Raw genomic sequence first — 19,443 nt, forward strand, 5'->3', positions numbered from 1 at the left:
ATAGATATACTTAAAAATCACAAATTCTTTGTTCCCATCTATATGTTTGTGTTTAGAAATACTCACCCATTTGCAAATATTCCTTAACTACGTAAATTGTAGTAGTCAGGAACATTGACTCCAGAACCCAGTTACCAGGGTTTTACATGCTCCTTCTTCTGCTTACTAACTGTGTGATCCTGGGCACGTTAATAAACTGTTCTGTTTCAGTTCTTTGCCTGTAAAATGGAGATAACTTGCCACAATGGTTGTATCCCTCCCAAAAGACTCTCTTAGATCCTGTTTTCCACACTCCATTCTCCCAATCTCCATGCCCTAAGAATACATTTTATTTTACAAATTAAAAAAACAAAACAACAATGAAAACAAACAAAAACCATGTTTTTATAATAAGAAGACTTCAGTATCATTTGTAGGAAAAAAAATATACACACACACACACACACACGAGGCTTAGTGCACAAAAATTTGTGCACTCAGGGGGGTCCCTCATCCCGGCCTGTGCCCTCTAGCAGTCTAGGACCCCTTGGGGGATGTCCACCTGCTGGCTTAGGCCTGTTACCCAGGGGATTGGGCCTAAGTTGGCAGTCAGACATCCCTCTGGCAGCCCAGGAGTCCTCGGGGGATGTCCATTGCCAGTGGGGAGCAGGCCTAAGATGCAGCTGGACATCCTTAGTGCTGCTGAGGAGGCGGGAGAGGCTCCCACCACCACGGCTGTACTGGTAGCCGTCAGCCTGGCTTGTGGCTGAGCAGAGCTCCCCCTGTGGGAGCACACTGATCACCAGAGGGCAGCTCCTGCATTGAGTGTCTGCCCCCTGGTGGTCAGTGTGTGTCATAGTGACCAGTCATTCTGCTGTTTCGGTCAATTTGCATATTACCCTTTTATTATATAGGCTAGAGGCCTGGTGCATGGGTGGTGGCTGGCTGGTTTGCCCTGAAGGGTGTCCCGGATCAGGGTGGGGGTCCCGCTTGGGTGCCTGGCCAGCCTGGGTGAGGGGCTGATGGCTGTTTGTAGGTTGGCCACAGCCCCTTCAGGGTGGGGGTCCCTGCTGGGTTGCCTGGCCAGCCTGGGTGAGGGGCTGATGGCTGTTTGCAGGCTGACCACAACCCCTTCAGGGTAGGGGTCCCCACTGGGGTGCCTGGCCAGCCTGGGTGAGGGGCTGATGGCTGTTTGCAGGCTCCCACAGCCCCTTCAGAGTGGGGGTCCCCACTGGGGTGCCTGGCCAGCCTGGGTGAGTGGCTGATGGCTGTTTTCAGGCTGCACAAGCCCCACAGATGGGACCCTCACCCCATGAGGGTGTGGCCATCCTGATTGAGGGGCTGATAGCTGTTTGCAGGCTGGCCATGGCCCCCAGCCACCCAAGCTCCCAGTGGAGCCTGGATGGAAGCAAGTATCTGGGATGTATTTATCTTCTATAATTGAAACTTTGTTGCCTTGAGCAGAGGCCACAGCCGGCCAGGGCAGGCAGGAAGCTTGGCTTCCTCCATCGCCGGGGCAACCAAGCCTCCTGCTTGCTCCAGCTCCATGGCTGCCAGCCGCCATCTTGGTTGGGTTAATTCGTATATAGTTGCTCTCATTGGCTGGTGGGCATGGCTTGGGGTAGCAGAGGTGTGGTCAATTTGCATGTTTCTCTTTTATTAGATTAATACTAGTTGCTTCCTTATGTTTTCTATATGTTTATGTCCTTCCACCTATATAGCCTAGGACAAGTTCATAGTATAAGCATGGGTGGTGAAATTATTGAGTTATCAATATAACACCTGCAAGAAAAAAATAATATGTATTTGATATTTGAAAATTTATTTGTTTCATTCTTATATTAATGAAATAATTAGGGGAATAGCATATTTTGCTCCTATGATATGTCTTGGCTATAGTTTATAGAATATGGGAGTATATTTACTGAAGACTTAATGATATGCTTAACATCTAAAAGATTGTTGGCATTTGTAGTCATTACAAATGCCCTGCCATGCTTGAACAAGCCTCATAAAGTGACACTTTGTTGTAAAAACCAATTGCATAAACTAAGGGTTCTTTATTAATGTCATGTATTACTTTAGCAATCTAGTGAAGCCTATGGATTACTTTTTAAAGTAATCCTATATAATAAAAGGGTAATATGCAAATTGACCAAATGGTGGAATGACTGGTCACTGTGACAAGCAATGACCACCAGGGGGCAAATGCTCAATGCAGGAGCTGCCCCCTGGTGGTCAGTATACTCCCACAGCGGGGAGCTCCACTCAGCCAAAAGCTGGTCTCATGGCTGGCAAGCGTAGTGGCAGTGGGGTGGCGGGAGCCCCTCCTGCCACCGCGGCAGCACTAAGGATGTCTGACTGACAGCTTAGGCCCCAGGGCTCCTGGACTGTGAGAGGGCACAGGCTGGGCTGAGGGCCACCCTCTCCCGACTACATGAATTTTGTGCACCGGGTTGCTAATATATATATAATTTTATTTTTTTAAAATATACTTTTAATTGTTGATAGTATTACAGATATCTCCCTTCCACCCTTTACCCCTATCCTCCAAGCCCCTACCCAGCCACCCCATGTCTTCACTACCCTATTGCTTGTATCCATAGGCTACATTTATACATATATAAGTTCCTTGGTGTGTGTATATATAATCCTCACACAAGAAGTGAGGATATTTTTCCCATTGATTTTTAAAGAGAGCTGAAGGGAGGTGTGGGGAGGAAGGAAGAGAGAGAAACATTGATGTGGGAGAGACACATCAATTGGTTAATTGGTTGGCTCCCACAAACACCCTGACCAGGACTGGGGATTATCAGACAAGAAGAAGAAATAAAAGACATCCAAATTGGAAAAGAAGAAGTAAAGCTGTCCTTATTTGCAGATGACATAATATTATACATAAAAAACCCTAAAGACTCCATCAAAAAAAATTAGACTTAATAAATGAATTTGGCAATGTAGCAGGATACAAAATTAATGCCAAGAAATCTATGGAATTTCTATACACCAATAGTGAACTTACAGAAAGAGAGACTAAAAAAGCAATCCCATTTACCATCGCACCAAAAAATTAAGATACCTAGGAATAAACTTAACTAAAGAGGTAAAAGACCTCTACTTAGAAAACTACACGACATTGAAAAAAGGTAGAGGAAGACATAAAGAGATGGAAGAACATACCATGTTCTTGGATTGGTAGAATCAACATCATTAAAATGTCCATACTACCCAAAGCTATCTATAGATTCAACGCACTTCCCATTAAAATACCATCGGCATATTTCACAGATCTAGAACAAACTCTCCAAAAATTCATCTGGAATAAAAAAAGACCCCGAATAGCTGCAGCAATCCTGAGAAAGAAGAACAAAATAAGTAGGATCTCAATACCAGATATCAAGCTGTATTACAAAGCCACTGTTCTCAAAACTGCCTGGTACTGGCACAAGAACAGACATATAGATCAATGGAATAGAATAGAGAGCCCAGACGGGAAACCATAAAAATACTAGAGGAATCCAAAGGCAACAAAATCTCAGACATATGCCAAAGCAATTTCTTCACTGATACAGCTCCTAGGGCATTGGAAACTGAAGAGAAAATAAACAAATGGGACTACATCAAAATAAAAAGCTTCTGCACAGCAAAAGAAACCATCAACAAAACAACAAGAAAGCCCACTGCATGGGAGAACATATTTGCCAATGTTATCACTGATAAGGATTTAATCTCCAACATTTATAGGGAACTCATACAACTTATCAAAAGGAAGATAAACAATCCAATCAAAAAAATGAACAAAGGACCTAAATAGACACTTTTCAAAAGAGGACATTGAGGAAGCCAAGAGACGTATGAAAATATGCTCAAAGCCACTAATCATCTGAGAAATGCAAATCAAAACAACAATGAGGTACCATCTCACACCTGTCAGAATGGCTACCATCATAAAAATCAACAAACGACAAGTGCTGGAGAGGATGTGGAGAAAAAGGAACACTTGTGCACTGCTGGTGGGAATGCAGACTGGTGCAGCCACTATGGAAGACAGTATGGAGTTTCCTCAAAAAACTAAAAATGGAACTCCCATTTGACCCAGTGATCCCACTTCAAGGAATATATCCCAAGAAATCAGAAACACGAATCAGAAAAGATATATGCACCCCTATGTTCATAGCAGCACAATTCACCATAACTAAGATCTGGAAACAGCCTAAGTGCCCATCAGCAGATGAATGGATTAGAAAACTGTGGTACATCTATACGATGGAATACTGTGCTGCTGTAAAACAGAGGGAATTCTTACCATTTGCGACAGCATGGATGGAACTGGAGAGCATTATGCTAATTGAAATAAGCCAGTCAATGAAAGAAAAATACCACATGATCTCACTCATTTATGGATAATTAAGACCATTATAAACTGATGAGCAAAAATAGATACAGAGGCAGAGCAACATCGAACAGACTGTCAAACTACTGCAGGAAGGCTGGGGAGGGTTGAAGGGTGGGGGATGGGGTAAGAGATCAACCGAAGGACTTGTATGCATGAACACGAGCATAACAAATGGACAGAAGACACTGGGAGGCATGAGAGGCTAGGGAAGTTTCAAGGGGAGAAAAAAAAAAGGAGACATATATAATACTCTTTGTAATACTTTAAGCAATAAAACAATTAAAAAAGAGAAGTAATATATGTGTCCATACCAAAATTTATAGATTAATTTTCATAGCAGCATTATCCATAATAGCCCAAAATGCAAAGTGCCCAAATGTCTATTAACTGGTGAATGCATAAATAAAATGTGGTATAGCCATAACAAAATGCCTACTAAAAAAGAGTAAAATACTGGTACGTGCTGCAATATGAATGAACTTCAAGAGCATTATGCTAAGTGAAAGATGCCAAACACAAAACATTACATATTATACGATTCTATTTAAATAAAATGTCCAGAGAAGACAAACGTACACAGATAGAAAAGTAGATTCATGTTTGCCTTACATTATTTGTGGGAATGGTGATTAACTGTAAATGAATATGAAGGATCTCACTGGGGTGATAACAATATTCTAAAACTGGATATCATTATAGGTGCACACCTAGGTAAATGTACTAAAATAATTGAATTGTAGAGATAAAATGGATGAATTTATGGTATGTAAATTATATTTCCATAAAGTTTTTAAAAGAAAAAGTGTGTAGAGACACAGCCCCCAGCAAGGCAAATACTCTTAATCCTAATAGTAGGATTTATCCATATCTGAATCACAGTGGAAAGAATCAATCTATGCAAGTTAAAATTTTAAGACAAAAAAGGTATTTCAATCTGAACTTTATCTGAATGTGGCTAAAGGCATTTTACCTATGTTCTTTGCAGAAGGGACAACTGATACTTGTATTCTCCTATTTGCCCGTTCTCCACCCAAATAACTCACCCAGTAGGCTTTGACTTTTATGACTTATAAGTACCGCGTGCTAACCGATTGCGCCACTGGAGCTCCGCGGCTTTGACTTTTAAATGTGTTTGGTTGTATTAGAGCCTTTCCTGAAAGCAGATTTGGGAAGAAAATTGGAAACAAAACATAAGGACCCTAGCTACTTTGGGACACATTTTAACTCCTAGACATGTTGGCCTTTGGTGAGATACAGATCCTTCTAGTCTTTTCTCTAACACAATGTATGCACTTGCAGATAATTACTGATTGTTAAGTATCCTATTTTTTAAGGAACTCAAGGACTACCATTGTCTGAGAAAGTAAACTTCTAGAGAGTTAGAGAGACTATGTTTAGATAAACTTGTGTGTGCTGTGCCTTAGGCATTTAACAGCCAAAAACATTTATGAATATTTGGAAATCCTAAGCTCTATCATATTCAAATAAATTGTGCAATATTTCAACTGAATAAAGATCATCACTCCTTTAAAAGATATTTAATGAAAATTCATTTATAAATCCTGGATTTTAACATTTAGCTTTACATCCCTTTAATAAAGAGAACTGCTTTATGAACTCTGACAAAGAAGGAACTCAAAAGCACCTAAATCAGTGGTTCTCAACCTTCTTAATACCGCGACCCTTTAATACAGTTCCTCATGTTGTGGTGACCCCCAACCATAAAATTATTTTCGTTGCTACTTCATAACTGTAATTTTGCTACTGTTATGAATCGTAATGTAAATATCTGATATGCAGGGTGTATTTTCATTGTTACATATTGAACATAATTAAAGCATAGTAATTAATCACAAAACAATATGTAATTATATATATGTTTTCCGATAGTCTTAAGCGACCCGTGAAAGGGTCGTTCGACCCCCAAAGGGGTCGCGACCCACAGGTTGAGAACCGCTGACCTAAATGAATCTATCTTAAATGCTCACCAATATTCCATTATTGGTAACTTAACTCTCACAGTGAAGACACTTTCTCATAATGAAGCACAACATAGTTCCTGTCAATCTATTCACAATAGTTATTTTTTAATATCAGTCAAAGGAGGTAAGGGAAATAAAATGTTTAAAACCATCTGAAAGGTAAAAAAATATTACAAACCCAGAGAATAAACTGCATTTGAGAGTAGAAGATGAGAAACAGGCAATATAGATGAGAATCCAATACAAGGAGTACAATGAAAAAACAAAACAAAACAAAAAAAACTTCCCTTCAGAAAAGTCACCTTCTGAGAACTTACTCTGTGTATCTCCTCTTTCTCTTCCATTTTTTCAAATAATTAAAGGAAGCAGCTCTGGACTTAAGGGAAGAAAGTACTGTCAGGGAACCTCAAGGTTTATTTTAGTCTTACCAAAGAAGATCACACTGACAGCAGGTGACTTTGTAGAACAATGAATAAAAAGCTTACCTTAGCAGTGTTTGATTTTGGAGACACACTTCATGTTCTAATAATTGAAGGGATCATCCTCTGCTGACTTATAAGGATATCAAGGGACAGGGTGCAGTGTGTGGGAAGTCTTCAGCTATTCAGAATAATTTGTTAGTGTTTTTCCCAAAAGTACAATGAATATGATCAGCCAGAGTCTGAAAATAAAGGTTTCACTGGAGGGTATTCTGCTCAAGTGTGACATTTTCACAAGTGCAAGGTTCCTGGACAAATTGTTAACTAATCAAAACCTGGCATTTTCAATATATGTAGTATTAAACCTCAAGGCAACACATAACTAAACTTGTATACTGGAGGAATCAGATGGGGAAGTGTGCAGAACCCTAGATCAATACATCTATTTACAAAGTCTAGAATTTATTTACATAAGAGCTGACATTCTGAGTTAAGAGGCCACAAAATGTTAAAAATCAAGATTCCTGGCATCATCCATCCTCTTTTATGAAGGGAAACTATTTCACATCATTCTGATATTTTCTTGAAGACATATACCAGGACAATGTAATCATTTTTTTTCCATAAAGGTACTATGTAATTTTAATTGGTTGAATTGTGTTGCTTTATAAATAGGATTTTAAAATATGTAAATTAGAGCCAATCAGTTAAAATTGTCAAAACCCACAAGGTAAATATCTTATTCATTTGTTATCTATATAGTGTATGGCTGGCTATTATTAAGAGGTGTGTTGTTTTTTTAAAATAGAGAAGTGAAACAGTAGTCAATAGTGGAACAACTTCATATTTGAACTCCACAGTTAACTTTATTTCTGTGAACATAAGTAACTAGTGAGACTGGAAAACTGCAGCATCTCTGATTATTCAGAGCACACTACCTTTGGTAAATTATCCTAGTAATTCCATTAGAGATCTCTCTAATTTCTGGGGTCCATTAGACTTTTCTTGAGCAAATGTCTACAGAAATTCCTTTGCCTGAAATCACTAGTTGATTTTATGTAAGATATCTAAACAGTCAAAGGAGGAGGGAAAGGGTCGGGAGAAGAGACTCATCGCTATGGCCTATTATTAAATGTTAACTTTAAACTTTTTTGTCTATTCTAAACCACTTTAATTTTATACATAAAATAAAACACAAAGAAAACCAATAAAACAAAACATCAGGCAGAAATTGAACATTACCTAGTGTTATCAGTTCAGTTCAGGTAGACAAATCCAGATGTTGTCACTGTGTACTGCCAAAGGACTCACAAACAAATACTTAAGCTCAACTCCTATAACATTTGCGACACTTTCAAGTCCCACTCCTTATCCTCCCTTCAACTCTCAAATTTTTGTGCCAAATTCATGTTCTTGTAGACCAGGGAAAATTACATTTCTTCTGCCTCGGAGACTGATGCAGAGAAAGGCATCAGATGTCAGTCATCTCAAATCTTCTGGTAAGGTTCCTGTGTCTCTTGTGTCTTCTACTTTTATTTTCCCAACCCATTACAAAGTTTTGGGACAGAAATATGTCTGATTCCCAAAGGCCCAAAGGCATTTCTGACACTCTGCTATTCCTCTCTAAGAAGGAGGAATACAAATGAGAGTGATGTGATCTACGTTTTGTGAGGCAGCCCTCTGTAATCCCCCTAACACAAACACCAGAGGTGGGGGTCAAAGGAGGAGGAGGGAAAGGGTCGTTAGAAGAGACTCACCGCTCTGGCAAGTTTCTCGATCAGGCAGAATGTAATCAGGAGTAGCCACAACCTGAAACAGGAGGGAGTGTGAGTAACATGGGCTCTCTAGGCTTCAGAGTCCTGCGTCTGTCCACAGACACCCCCACCCTCTTTTGCTGCCTGACCCCACTTTCTCTGCAATGACAGAACTACAAGTATGTATAGTCTCGGTATGGCAAAATAGTCCAAAGTAGGAAAGAGGAAAGGAGGTCGGGGCAGCAACAGCTCACCCACGGTGCATGCTTTCAGATCCTCCAGAGCAGCGTCCCAGGAGACTGCTAAGTGGCTCCGAAGCCCAGGCTCATCTGGGCTCCGCTGATGCTTGCAGGCTGCTTCCTTATTCAGAAGGACCGGGTAGGGGAGAGAAGTAGCTCAGTTCGGTAGAAACTAAATTCAGCTCCTAGATAAGAAGTGCCCTAAAGGGAAACATGCTCAGCAGTGCCCGCTACAACTTGCCGCACTCAAAAGATAGTTCCCAGCACCAAGAGAGGAAGGAATGGAAGGGAAGGGGGCGGGGTTGTCTGCTGTCAATCATCCACCCTACCTTGGGCAGCGGGTAGTCTTTCTCATTTTGGGGAACCTCTACTACAACATTCCCACGCATCTCCACAGCTTCATGCAGGGCTCATAGAGACCTATACTCTAAGGTGTAAGCAATTATGCATCACACATTCCCATGAGACACTTTTAACTGTTACAACATAACTCACATATAGATTAGGCACGAGACTTTTATGTAGACAAGTGGGCCCCAACATGTCCTTTCAGGTTTGCCCAAATGCATACAACACTCATTCCAACCGATTTTATGCTAAGCTCCTGTGAGGTAGGGGTGGTGGTGGTGGTGCTGCTGCTGCTGGTAGTTCTTGGAGTTGTAAATCTACCCTAAACTGAGTAGAACATAAGGGTGAGTGGGACCCCATGAAATAGTTCTAAAACCTTGAAAGACTCTAAAGTTATAAATTCTAGGATCCGAGATAACAGAAATGTTCTGAATAATTCTTCAGTAAATCCCTGTAAGACCCTCCAAGGAGTCCACATCCAAGTATTTTCTGGACGTGTTGGTACTTGAAAAATCTATATACCAAAATTAAAAAAAGTAATGCCCATGTCTTTTTGGGATACGTCTATACAACTGCCATCAACTCAATATAAATATTTCTAGTTAGGTGTTTGTGTTTTTTTTAAGGAAAATTGCCTGACAGCTATTTAATTCTCTGTCCTAAGTCCCTCTGAAACACAACTATAATGAGAGTGAATAACTTTCATGCTAATTCAATATAAGAGGTAAATATTATGACATTCAATGTAGCTGAATAAAAATATATGAGTGTATTTCAATAACATTCAACCATACAATAATTACTAATATTTACTGAATGCTCCCAAATCTCATATATATATAGCTCCCAATAAAGTATTCACACAAATATAGGTATGCTCATTTTCTTAATTCTTTTATTATAAGCATATATTTACTTATACAAATATATTTATATATTTCTAATATTTTCACATATTCTGTTGTATGTAGAAACTCTTCCCTGCCAACAGGTTGAAGAGAAAGAACACCAGCAGCTCAAGGAGCAGCGACCAAAATTTTTCTAATCATTAACAGTAAAAAGATCCGTACTCCATGAGATCCATCCGCTAAAAAAAATAGTCCCAACTCAGGTCTATTTCTAATTGGCTTGGGTGCTCACACCAATGAGAGTTGAACTGGGCAGGGAAGAGTAGTATCCACGGAAAGTGCAAGTGAACGAATAGAAAAGCTTCTCGGTTACACTCACAGTGGTCAGTCATCTGGTCTGGGAGTTTCCCTCCCCCAAATAACTGAGCGTCACTCCCTTGCAGGTTGCTGCTGAAGGCTGTGGCGGAGTGATCCTCAAATTCCCCAGAGCTGATGGGGAGGGGGCGGTGCGGGGGAAGACAGGCAGGAAAGTAGATCTGTGGGATTTGCGTGAGGAAAAAGTTTGCAAGTCTGGACAGAAGGGAAAAGTACTCCCAAGAGACCGGCTTTGAGGAGGGGAGGGGGAGGGAAGAATAGCTTCTTCTTTTCCCCCCCTCCACTCTATAAAAGCTTCTTTCTCCTCACCTAAGCCGACCTGCACAATTGGGGCACCCTCGCTCTCCCTCTCAGGCTCTAGCTCTCGCCCAATAAACCCTCAAGATTATGTCAATTGGTCAGAGCCAGCCAGGGATTTCGTGTGGGTGCTGAAGGAGCTGCAGGAGCCGGAGAAGAATGAAACTTCGTGGAGTCAGCCTGGCAGCCGGCTTGTTCTTACTGGCCCTGAGTCTGTGGGGGCAGCCTGCAGAGGCTGCGGTAAGTCCTTCCTTCTCCCCGCAACCCCCCACCCTTCCTCATCACCTCACTCTCATGCTGTAATCACTTTTTGTTCCCTTCCTTTCTTTTATATTTGGCCTTGGCTAGGGAATTCAAATTTGTCTTCACTTGTTTAAGAAGAAACATTATTTAAATTTAACGCTGGTAACTCAAGCTTTCTGAAATTCAAGGGAGAGGTGTAAGTGTTTAAAAATAGGGCTGCTGGCTTTCCTGCAGCTAGCTGCTCTGGGGACTAGAGCAGAGCCTGGGGCAGAGAACGAAGGCTAATAGATTACTAGGCTCTGGTAGGTATTTAAAACTTGTCCTCCCCACCATCAGTCAGCCCTGGGGTGTTTCCCAGCCTGCCTGCTGGCTAACCTTTTCATTAGCTATACCCAACCCATGCACTCTAAACTTTGTCTATAGTTTGATATTTTGGCTTTTCTAATTTCGAGCTTCCATCAAAGTGTTAAGGGCGCCCATTAAGTTTTTCCCTTTTCCCCTTTCCTTAAGCAACTTGAACCTACCCTAACCTTTGGTCAGTAGAGCCTCTGTAGAGACTGTGTTCCCCATTTGGCATCCTTTTTGCAAATGCTCAGGTAACATACCAGGAAAAATGAAGTAAAGAGGATGGCCTCAGGCTTCCAGTCTTCTGAGATTTTTGTTTGTTTTTTTTTAAGTTCTGGGGTTTCGATTGTTGTTTACTTTTTTTTTTTTTTTAACTTACTAAGGCACCTGAACAAATTGAGAAGTTTTGCCCATCACCTATTTAAAGGAAAAGTTATATTTTTTCAAAGGAGAATGAGTGTTCTGATTAAAAGAGAGCAGAGGAGAATGCACATGTGAAATGACAGAGCAAAAAGTTCCACTCTGTTTTAGGAATATAGAGTTAAAACCTCTATAAATCTCCTAAAAGGGTATCTGGCTAGTCCCACCCACCATCCTTCTGGGTATGAGAGGCAGATGTAAGGAATGAATGGCTTTGGCAGAGAAAATGTTCTTCAGCCTAAAGCCCATCATCCCTAGTTTCACTCAACCTCTAAAGAGTTTAGAAAGTAAAATATCCCTGTAAGAATATTCAAGAAACTAACAAAAACAATTGCCTTGTGGGGAAAGTGGATGGTTTAGGAATAAAAGGTTGAAGAAAAAAAGAATTAAGTATGCATCGAATTATTTAAAAGTTATATTTAAGTGATCATAATAAGTGGTTTTAAAAACACTTCAGTATGAGATCATGGCTTAGGCCTTCACATGGTTGAGTGACTATCAATTCTTTATATGTTATTGTTTATCTGGGTCCACTTTTAAGTTAGCTGTCTAGCTTCTCTGTATACTCAGTATGACACAGATAACATTGCCCTTCTTCTATCTTCCAGAAAGTGTGTAGATAGGAAGGCTATCTTTCATGTTATTATAAGTACATCATGTAATTATGATCGCACATCTGTTGAAAAGCTATGTGTATAAAATATTTTAAATTATATTTGCCATAATTTATTCTCCATCAAAGTAGATAAATGACTTAAAATTGCTTTTTTGATTTAGAGCATTTTAGTGGAGTAAGGTTTAGTCACTTAATAGTGTTACAGACTCTTGGATAAAAGTACAATTATTTTGTTGAAAAGAGTTATTTTTAAAAACATCTTCTAGGTACATGCTTACTGCTTATGGCATTTGGCCCAGGGCAAAGATTTTATAGATATTTCATTAAATATTTCATTTTTTTCTTTTGACATTGCTATTAATAAATGTGCACCAGATACCAATCATACAGGTATGTACAGAAATACTATACATCAATTTATATTAAATCCAATTGTATTAAAAATGCGATTTTTTTTTTTTGGTTGACAACACTTGGCAGCAAGCCTATTTTCTTGGAACTTTTTAAGATTAAGTGTTCATGAAGAAATTACAGAAGACACCATGGAAGGGTTTTTTGTTTTGTTTTGTTTTGTTCTCCTTTTTTCCTACGGTATAATTTTTTTAAATATATTTTTATTGATTTCAGAGAGGAAGGGATAGGAATAGAAACATTAATGATGAGAGAGAATCATTGATCAGCTGCCTCCTGCACATCCCCTACTAGGGATTGAGCCTGAACCCCTGGCATGTGCCCTGATCAGGAATCTAACGATGATCTCCTGGTTCATAGGTCAACACTCAACCACTGAGCAACACTGGCCAGGCTCCTTCTATATAGTTTTTAAATAACATTTTATATTACATTTCTCTATCATTAGGGTATTGTGCCTTTAATAAAACCAGGGGTTTGTTTTTTCTGCTTCATGCATCAATATCATAGTTAGATGAATGTTTTAATCATCACAAAGTTATGAATGGTATCTGCTCTCCATACTAATGACGGGGATATTGGTGACCTTATCCAGAGTAAACTGGTTGGTTGTGGGGCTGGTTGTTGATTGAAGTAGTCTAGTATTAGGACTTTTATAACAGGAAGAGCAGTGCCACTCAAATTGCTTTGTTTTTCAGTTAAGTGATTTCTTTATCTTTGAAGTCATGCCAAATGGGGATGTCACAAATATGTGGAACATTTTTTTAGGTAGAGTATATATTAGGTGGAATAAAGTAATAACTCTTATGCTGAAAGGTTAGCAGTAAATGAAAAAAGCAGCTTTAGGTTGGAAAAGTAATTTCTAGTGATGGAGATAACGTATTTTTATGTAAAAGTAATTATACCTGTACTGACTCACTGTCAGTAGGATATGCACTCCTTCTTTATGTATATGGTGTATAAGATTGCACTACCCTTACTGTACAAATGTTAGTAAGTTTTATGTGTATGTGTGTTCCGTAGATAGTTCTCTCTAATTTAAATGTACTATCTCCCTTGTGATCAGAGGCAACAGCTCATTAAAGATTGTAGTGTGGTTCAGGGCCACGGAACAGTTTTTCCTCTATGAAGTATACTGCTCAATAGAAAGAATTTGTCAGTATTGTTATCATAACTTACATTTTTGAGTGTTTACTATGTGCCAGGCACTGTGCTAATATGCTGATATACATGGCCATCTTTAATTTTCACCAAAGACCTATGAGATATATACCATTGATGTCCCCACTTTACAGATCAAGAAGCTATAGGTCATAGAGGTTAATTTGCTGAAAATCACTTAGGTAATAAACTGTAGAGCTGGGAATTTGAATCAAGGCAGTCTGATTCCAATTTCTTTACCCTTAACAACTTTCCTATACTGCCTCCTTTGTATGTATGTACTCTATAGATATTTATTTGCTGTTCAGAGTATTTGGATCTCTGCTACTTTTTTTTTTTTTAGTGAGGAAGGGAGAGACACTGGAATGAAATGGAAATGAAAAAATGGGGATTACATCTCTTCCTGCTGATGATAGGAGAAGTGGCATGGTATAATGCAAATAGATTCGGGATTCGAATAAAATGATCAGAGTTTGATTTCTATATGCATGTGTATATAGACAGAGGTAATTTAAAAGCAAACTAGAGCAATTGCTTATTGCAGGTTATACGATTGTATAAAATCTCATATATAAAAGGTTAGATTTATAAAACAAATTTAATTAGTCATAGATGGTTATTTTGAGGAATGATTTGCCTTATTGTTTTTTTAATTAGTCCGTTTTCATAATAAATTTAATTATACTGAACTTTTCAGGTGTATTTTTATTATGACGAAATAGGGTATATTTACTTAAGATGCCCAGTTTATTGTTGTTGTTTTTACAAATTTACCTACATCATATCCAACTCTATGCACTCAACTATATGTATTTTTGTGCATATGTTTATATATGTAACTGTTCTGTGACTGTGCAAGAGTGTGTACATAATTTCTAATGTGTTTTTATTTGGCTTTTGATGTCTGTATATGCAACACATTAGACTCTTTACCTTAAGTTAACTATGATAACTTGGTTAAAGTTGTGTCTGCCAGGTTTATCCACTGTAAAGACACTATTCTTTCCCTTTGTAGTTACAAAGTGAGCAAATCTTATGAGTATGTGGTGTGATACTGTGAGACAATGTAAATATCCTTCTCATCAAACTTTTGCCCACTAATTTTAACATATAATTGAGGATTCTAGCCTAAATGATTATTACTGTGATATTTGCCAAATAGTAATTTTCAGTTTTTAACATTTTTTTGAATTTAAAATTTAATGTTAAATGTAACAAATAACTTTACCTTCTCTGCTATTTATTTAGTTGTTTATTTATAGCAGCATTAATTTATGGATATTTGTTTTATTCTAAGTGTTATAATGACTTATGCTATTTTTACTTTTTTTTCTGCTGAAGATATCCCAGATTTGGCCAATAGGAGCCCTTTACAGTTGGCTCCTGTCTCCAAGGAGCTATAGTTTTTTAAATTGGGTAATTGTATTTAGAGATTAGAATCTCCAGGTTTGGAATGCTCATTGCTGCTGGGGTGTCATTACTTCTAGGCCGCTTCAGCAGACAAAACTAGGAAATATATGTATATATACATGGACATATACACACATCTATTTTTTAAACATCTCTCTCTATATGTGTATACATATACATATTTATATGTATACATATATACACATATATTTATATATATTTGTGTTTGTGTTAAAAACATGAATTTGTACTGATACTTCTGATTCCAGTGCAAGATCATGGAATAAACATACAATTTTGATATCATGCGATCTCACTGCTTTCTGGTATCCTCAGACATGTTTTGTGGATTTTGTGGAGGTCTCATAAAGAGTCTTTAAGAGCTTGGCCTTTGGAGTTAGACCTGCAATTTGAAGATGTATGACCTTCAGCCAAGTAGTACCTTCTGAGCCTTAATTTCCTCATTGGCAAAAGAGGACCAGTTGTATGTACCTAACAGATTCTTTTGAGGATAAAATGAGAGAAGTTATGTAAAGAATTTAGAATGGTACTTGGCACATAGTAAATGCTCAATAAATTTTAGATTTCATTATTGCCATTACAACTATATATTGACTCACCATTTGTTATTTTATTAACTCAACTTATCTGTCTGATTTTCAAGGACAATCATGATCTTTCCCTTCATGTAACCTTATTTGTCATTACCTTTTACAGTATACTCCCTCCATTGTAGCCTAGATGAGCTTTCCTACAATCTCTTGAGCACTATATACATATTTTGGCTCTTTATTAGAAAACTATGGATGCAAATATTTGCTCAATTTCAGTATAATGTTTACATTAATTCAGCAGGTATTTATTCAGCAACATATAAGTACTTAAGAATTGTATTTATGTTATTCATGGACCTGTACTGTCCACAAAATCATTTTGTGTTAGACACAATGGATAAAACTAAATAAGATAGACAGGGTCCCTGCTTTCATGCTAGTGAGAAAAAATAAACAGCCCTTCTGTTAAAGTTTTTTTTTTTTACTATTATATCAATTGCTCCTTTTATCCTTCTTTGAACACGTGTGATATTTAGCCTCTTTCTCTCTAGTATCTAAATGCATTTTGTCCTAAAAGCATTTTGTTTCATGATAATTTATCTGTTCTCTCTATTAATTATAGCATCTGTGAAGGCAAGACCTGTATATTTATTCATTCATTCAATCAATTTACATGTTGAGTTGGTCTGATAACAAAAGTAATACATGATAAGTGTTGGAAACTTTGAATATAATATAGAACATTACAAAGAAAATTATCTGTCTACAATTCTATCAACAGCACAGAAATACCTCTATTACTGGTTTGCTGATTTTCCTTCTTATATATCTAACTAAATGCCCGGTGCACAAAAATGTGTGCAGTCGGGGGGGGTAGGGGGGGTCCCGCAGCCTGGCCTGTGCCCTCTCACAGTCTGGGACCCCTTGGGAGATAACGACCTGCTGGCTTAGGCCTACTCTCGGGTGGCAGAGGGCAGACCCAATCCCTAGGTTCAGCCCCTGGTCGGTCTCAGAGCAGGGCCGATTGGGGAGTTGGGGCGCCGCCCCCTGTCATGCACAGAGCAGGGCGGATCAGGAGGTTGCGATGCCACCCTCAGTCACGCTCAGGGTAGGGCCAATTGGGGGGTTGGGGCACCGCCCCCTGTCACACTCAAGGCAGGGTCGATGGGGAGGTTGCGGCGCCACCCCCTGTCACGCACAGAGCAGGGCCAATCAGGAGTTTGGGGCGCTGCCCCCTGTCACTCACAGAGCAGGGCCCATCAGGGGGGTTGGGGCTCCGTACCCTGTCATGCACAGACCAGGGTCGAGCAGGGGGTTGGGGAGCTCCCCCCTGTCATGCACAGAGCAGGGCTGATCAGGGGATTGAGGAGCTCCCCCCTGTCACTCACAGAGTAGGGTCGATAGCGGAGTTGGGGCACTGCCCCTGTCACACACAGAGCAGGGCAGATCAGGGGGTTGGGGCACCACACCCTGTCACACTCAGGGCAGGGCCGATGGGGAGCTTATGGCTCTACCCCGTCACACACAGAGCAGAGCCTGTGGGGGTGGTTGGGGGGCCTCACCCTTTCACACACAGAACAGGGCCGATCAGGGGGTTGGGGCACCACAGCCTGTCACACACAGAGCCGCAGGGCGATCAGGGGGTTTGGGCACTGCCCCCTGTCACACTGATTCTGGTGCCGGGAGGCCTCGTGGCTCCGCTGATCCCGGTGCTGGGAGGCATATTACCCTTTTACTATATAGGATAGAGGCCTGGTGCAGGGGTGGGGGCCGACTGCTTTGCTCTGAAGGGTGTCTTGGATCAGGGTGGGGGTCCCGCTTGGGTGCCTGGCCAACCTGGGTGAGGGGCTGATGGCTGTTTGCAGCTGGTCACACCCCCTTCAGGGTGGGGATCCCCACTGGGGTGCCTGGCTAGTCTGGATGAGGGGCTGATGGCTGTTTTCAGGCTGGCGGGTGACTGAAGCTCTCATCCGCTCCTTTTTTTCATTTTTTTTTATTCTGGGCCAGCTTTAGCTCTGAGGCATGGCTCCAGCTCTGAAGCCTCCGCTGCTGAAAGCAGGTATCTGGTTTGTTTGGGTTCTATCATCGAAACACTGTTTCAACTCCAGCTCTGATATCCCGGCTGGCTGAAAGCAGGTTTCTGGAGTTTGTTTAGATTCTATATTTGTAACAATGTTTCAAACTGCAAGTTCAGAGGCCGGCAGCGGCAGGCGGGGAATGTTGTCTTCCTCCGTCACTGAAGCAAGCAAGCCTCATGTTCGCTTCAAGCTGCCTGGCTGCCAGCCGCCATCTTGGCTGGCAGTTAATTTGCATATCTCCCTGATTAGCCAATGGGAAGGGTAGCGGAGGTACAGCTAATTACCATGTTTCTCTTTTATTAGATAGGTTCTCTTCTTTAAAAAATAAATTGGTGACGTTACTTGTAATGTTAACCTTGGTCATTCGGTTAAGGTGGTGTCTGCAAGTTTTCCCCCCAGTAAAATTACTATTTTTCCCATTCAATAGTAGAGTCATCCTTATATATTCTTTAGTGAGGTGTATATTAGAATCTCTTGCCCATTTAAAAAAATCAGGTTGTCACCCAGCCGGCATGGCTCAGTGGTTGAGCATCGACCTATAAACCAGGAGTCAAAGTTAGATTCCCAGTCTGGGCACATACTCAGGTTGCAGGCTTGATCCCCAGTAGGGGGCGTGCAGGAGGCAGACGATCAATGATTCATCATTGATGTTTCTATCTCTCTCTCCCTCTCCCTTCCTCTCTGAAATATATATATATATATATATATATATTATATATATTTTTTAAAAAATCAGGTTGTCTTCTTATTACTACTCAGTTTAAAGAGTTGTTTATGTATTCTCTATAAAAGACCTTTATCAGATAAGTGATTTGAATATATTTTTCAATGACTATGACTTAGCTTTTCATCCTCTTAAAATTTTTTTCAGACCAAATTGATAAATTCCAATTTACCATTTTTTTTTCTTTTATGGACATGCTTTGGGTGTCATACTTTGTCAAAATCAGTTGAGGCAAATTTTCTCCTATGTGTACTTCTAGAAGTTTTATAGTTTCAAGTTTTACATTTAGGTCCACAGTTCATTTCGTCTTAAACTTTGTATAAGGTAAGAGACATGTATCTAAGTTAATTTTATTTTTGCATATGGACATCTGATTCTTCCAATGCCATTTGTTGAAAAGCATCCTTTCTACATTAAATTTCCTTTGCAACTTTATAACAAATGCATTGATTTTATTTGTGTGAATCTATTTCTGGACTCTCTTATGTTGTATTGATCTATGCTCTATCTTTTTGCCAATACCATCCTGTCTTGATAACTGTCATTTTATATTAAGTGTTAAAATCAGGTACTAGAGTTTTCCAACATTTTAAAAAAATTCTCAAAATTGCTTTGTCTATTCTAGTTCCTTTTCATACAAATTTCAGAATCAGCTTAAGATCAGCAAAGAGGCACACAGTTGTGTAGCTTTTTATCTAATCTGAACACTCTTTTAATTCATGTTTAGACCATTCACATGTAAAATACATTAAAATTTACCTTCTTACTTAAACAATTAAAATAAAAAGTAAATTAGTTAAAATAAAAAATTAGGATTAGTCTACATACAGTTTTATATATTAAT

At 39.5% G+C, this 19,443-nt stretch overlaps 2 protein-coding genes across 3 annotated transcripts in view; one reads left to right on the forward strand and one right to left on the reverse strand.

Moving 5' to 3' along the window:
• COL4A6 (collagen type IV alpha 6 chain) overlaps positions 1-8,795 on the reverse strand; it is a gene marked incomplete at both ends in the record, with an annotated part of 395,246 nt that extends 386,451 nt beyond the window's left edge. The window contains 2 exons of the mRNA XM_081081672.1: positions 8,534-8,585; positions 8,785-8,795. Of these exons, the coding sequence (XP_080937798.1) occupies positions 8,534-8,585; positions 8,785-8,795 (63 nt within the window). The remainder of the gene's footprint in view (positions 1-8,533; positions 8,586-8,784) is intronic.
• A 2,001-nt stretch (positions 8,796-10,796) lies between these two features.
• Positions 10,797-19,443, forward strand: part of COL4A5 (collagen type IV alpha 5 chain) — a gene marked incomplete at both ends in the record, with an annotated part of 331,327 nt that continues 322,680 nt past the window's right edge. For both annotated transcript variants that reach the window (XM_081115359.1, XM_081115360.1), the window contains one exon: positions 10,797-10,877. In XM_081115359.1, coding sequence (XP_080971485.1) covers positions 10,797-10,877 — 81 coding nt within the window. The remainder of the gene's footprint in view (positions 10,878-19,443) is intronic.

Source organism: Myotis nattereri (genome assembly GCF_964212035.1).
Source record: "Myotis nattereri genome assembly, chromosome: X".
In the NCBI taxonomy this organism is placed as follows: domain Eukaryota; kingdom Metazoa; phylum Chordata; class Mammalia; order Chiroptera; family Vespertilionidae; genus Myotis; species Myotis nattereri.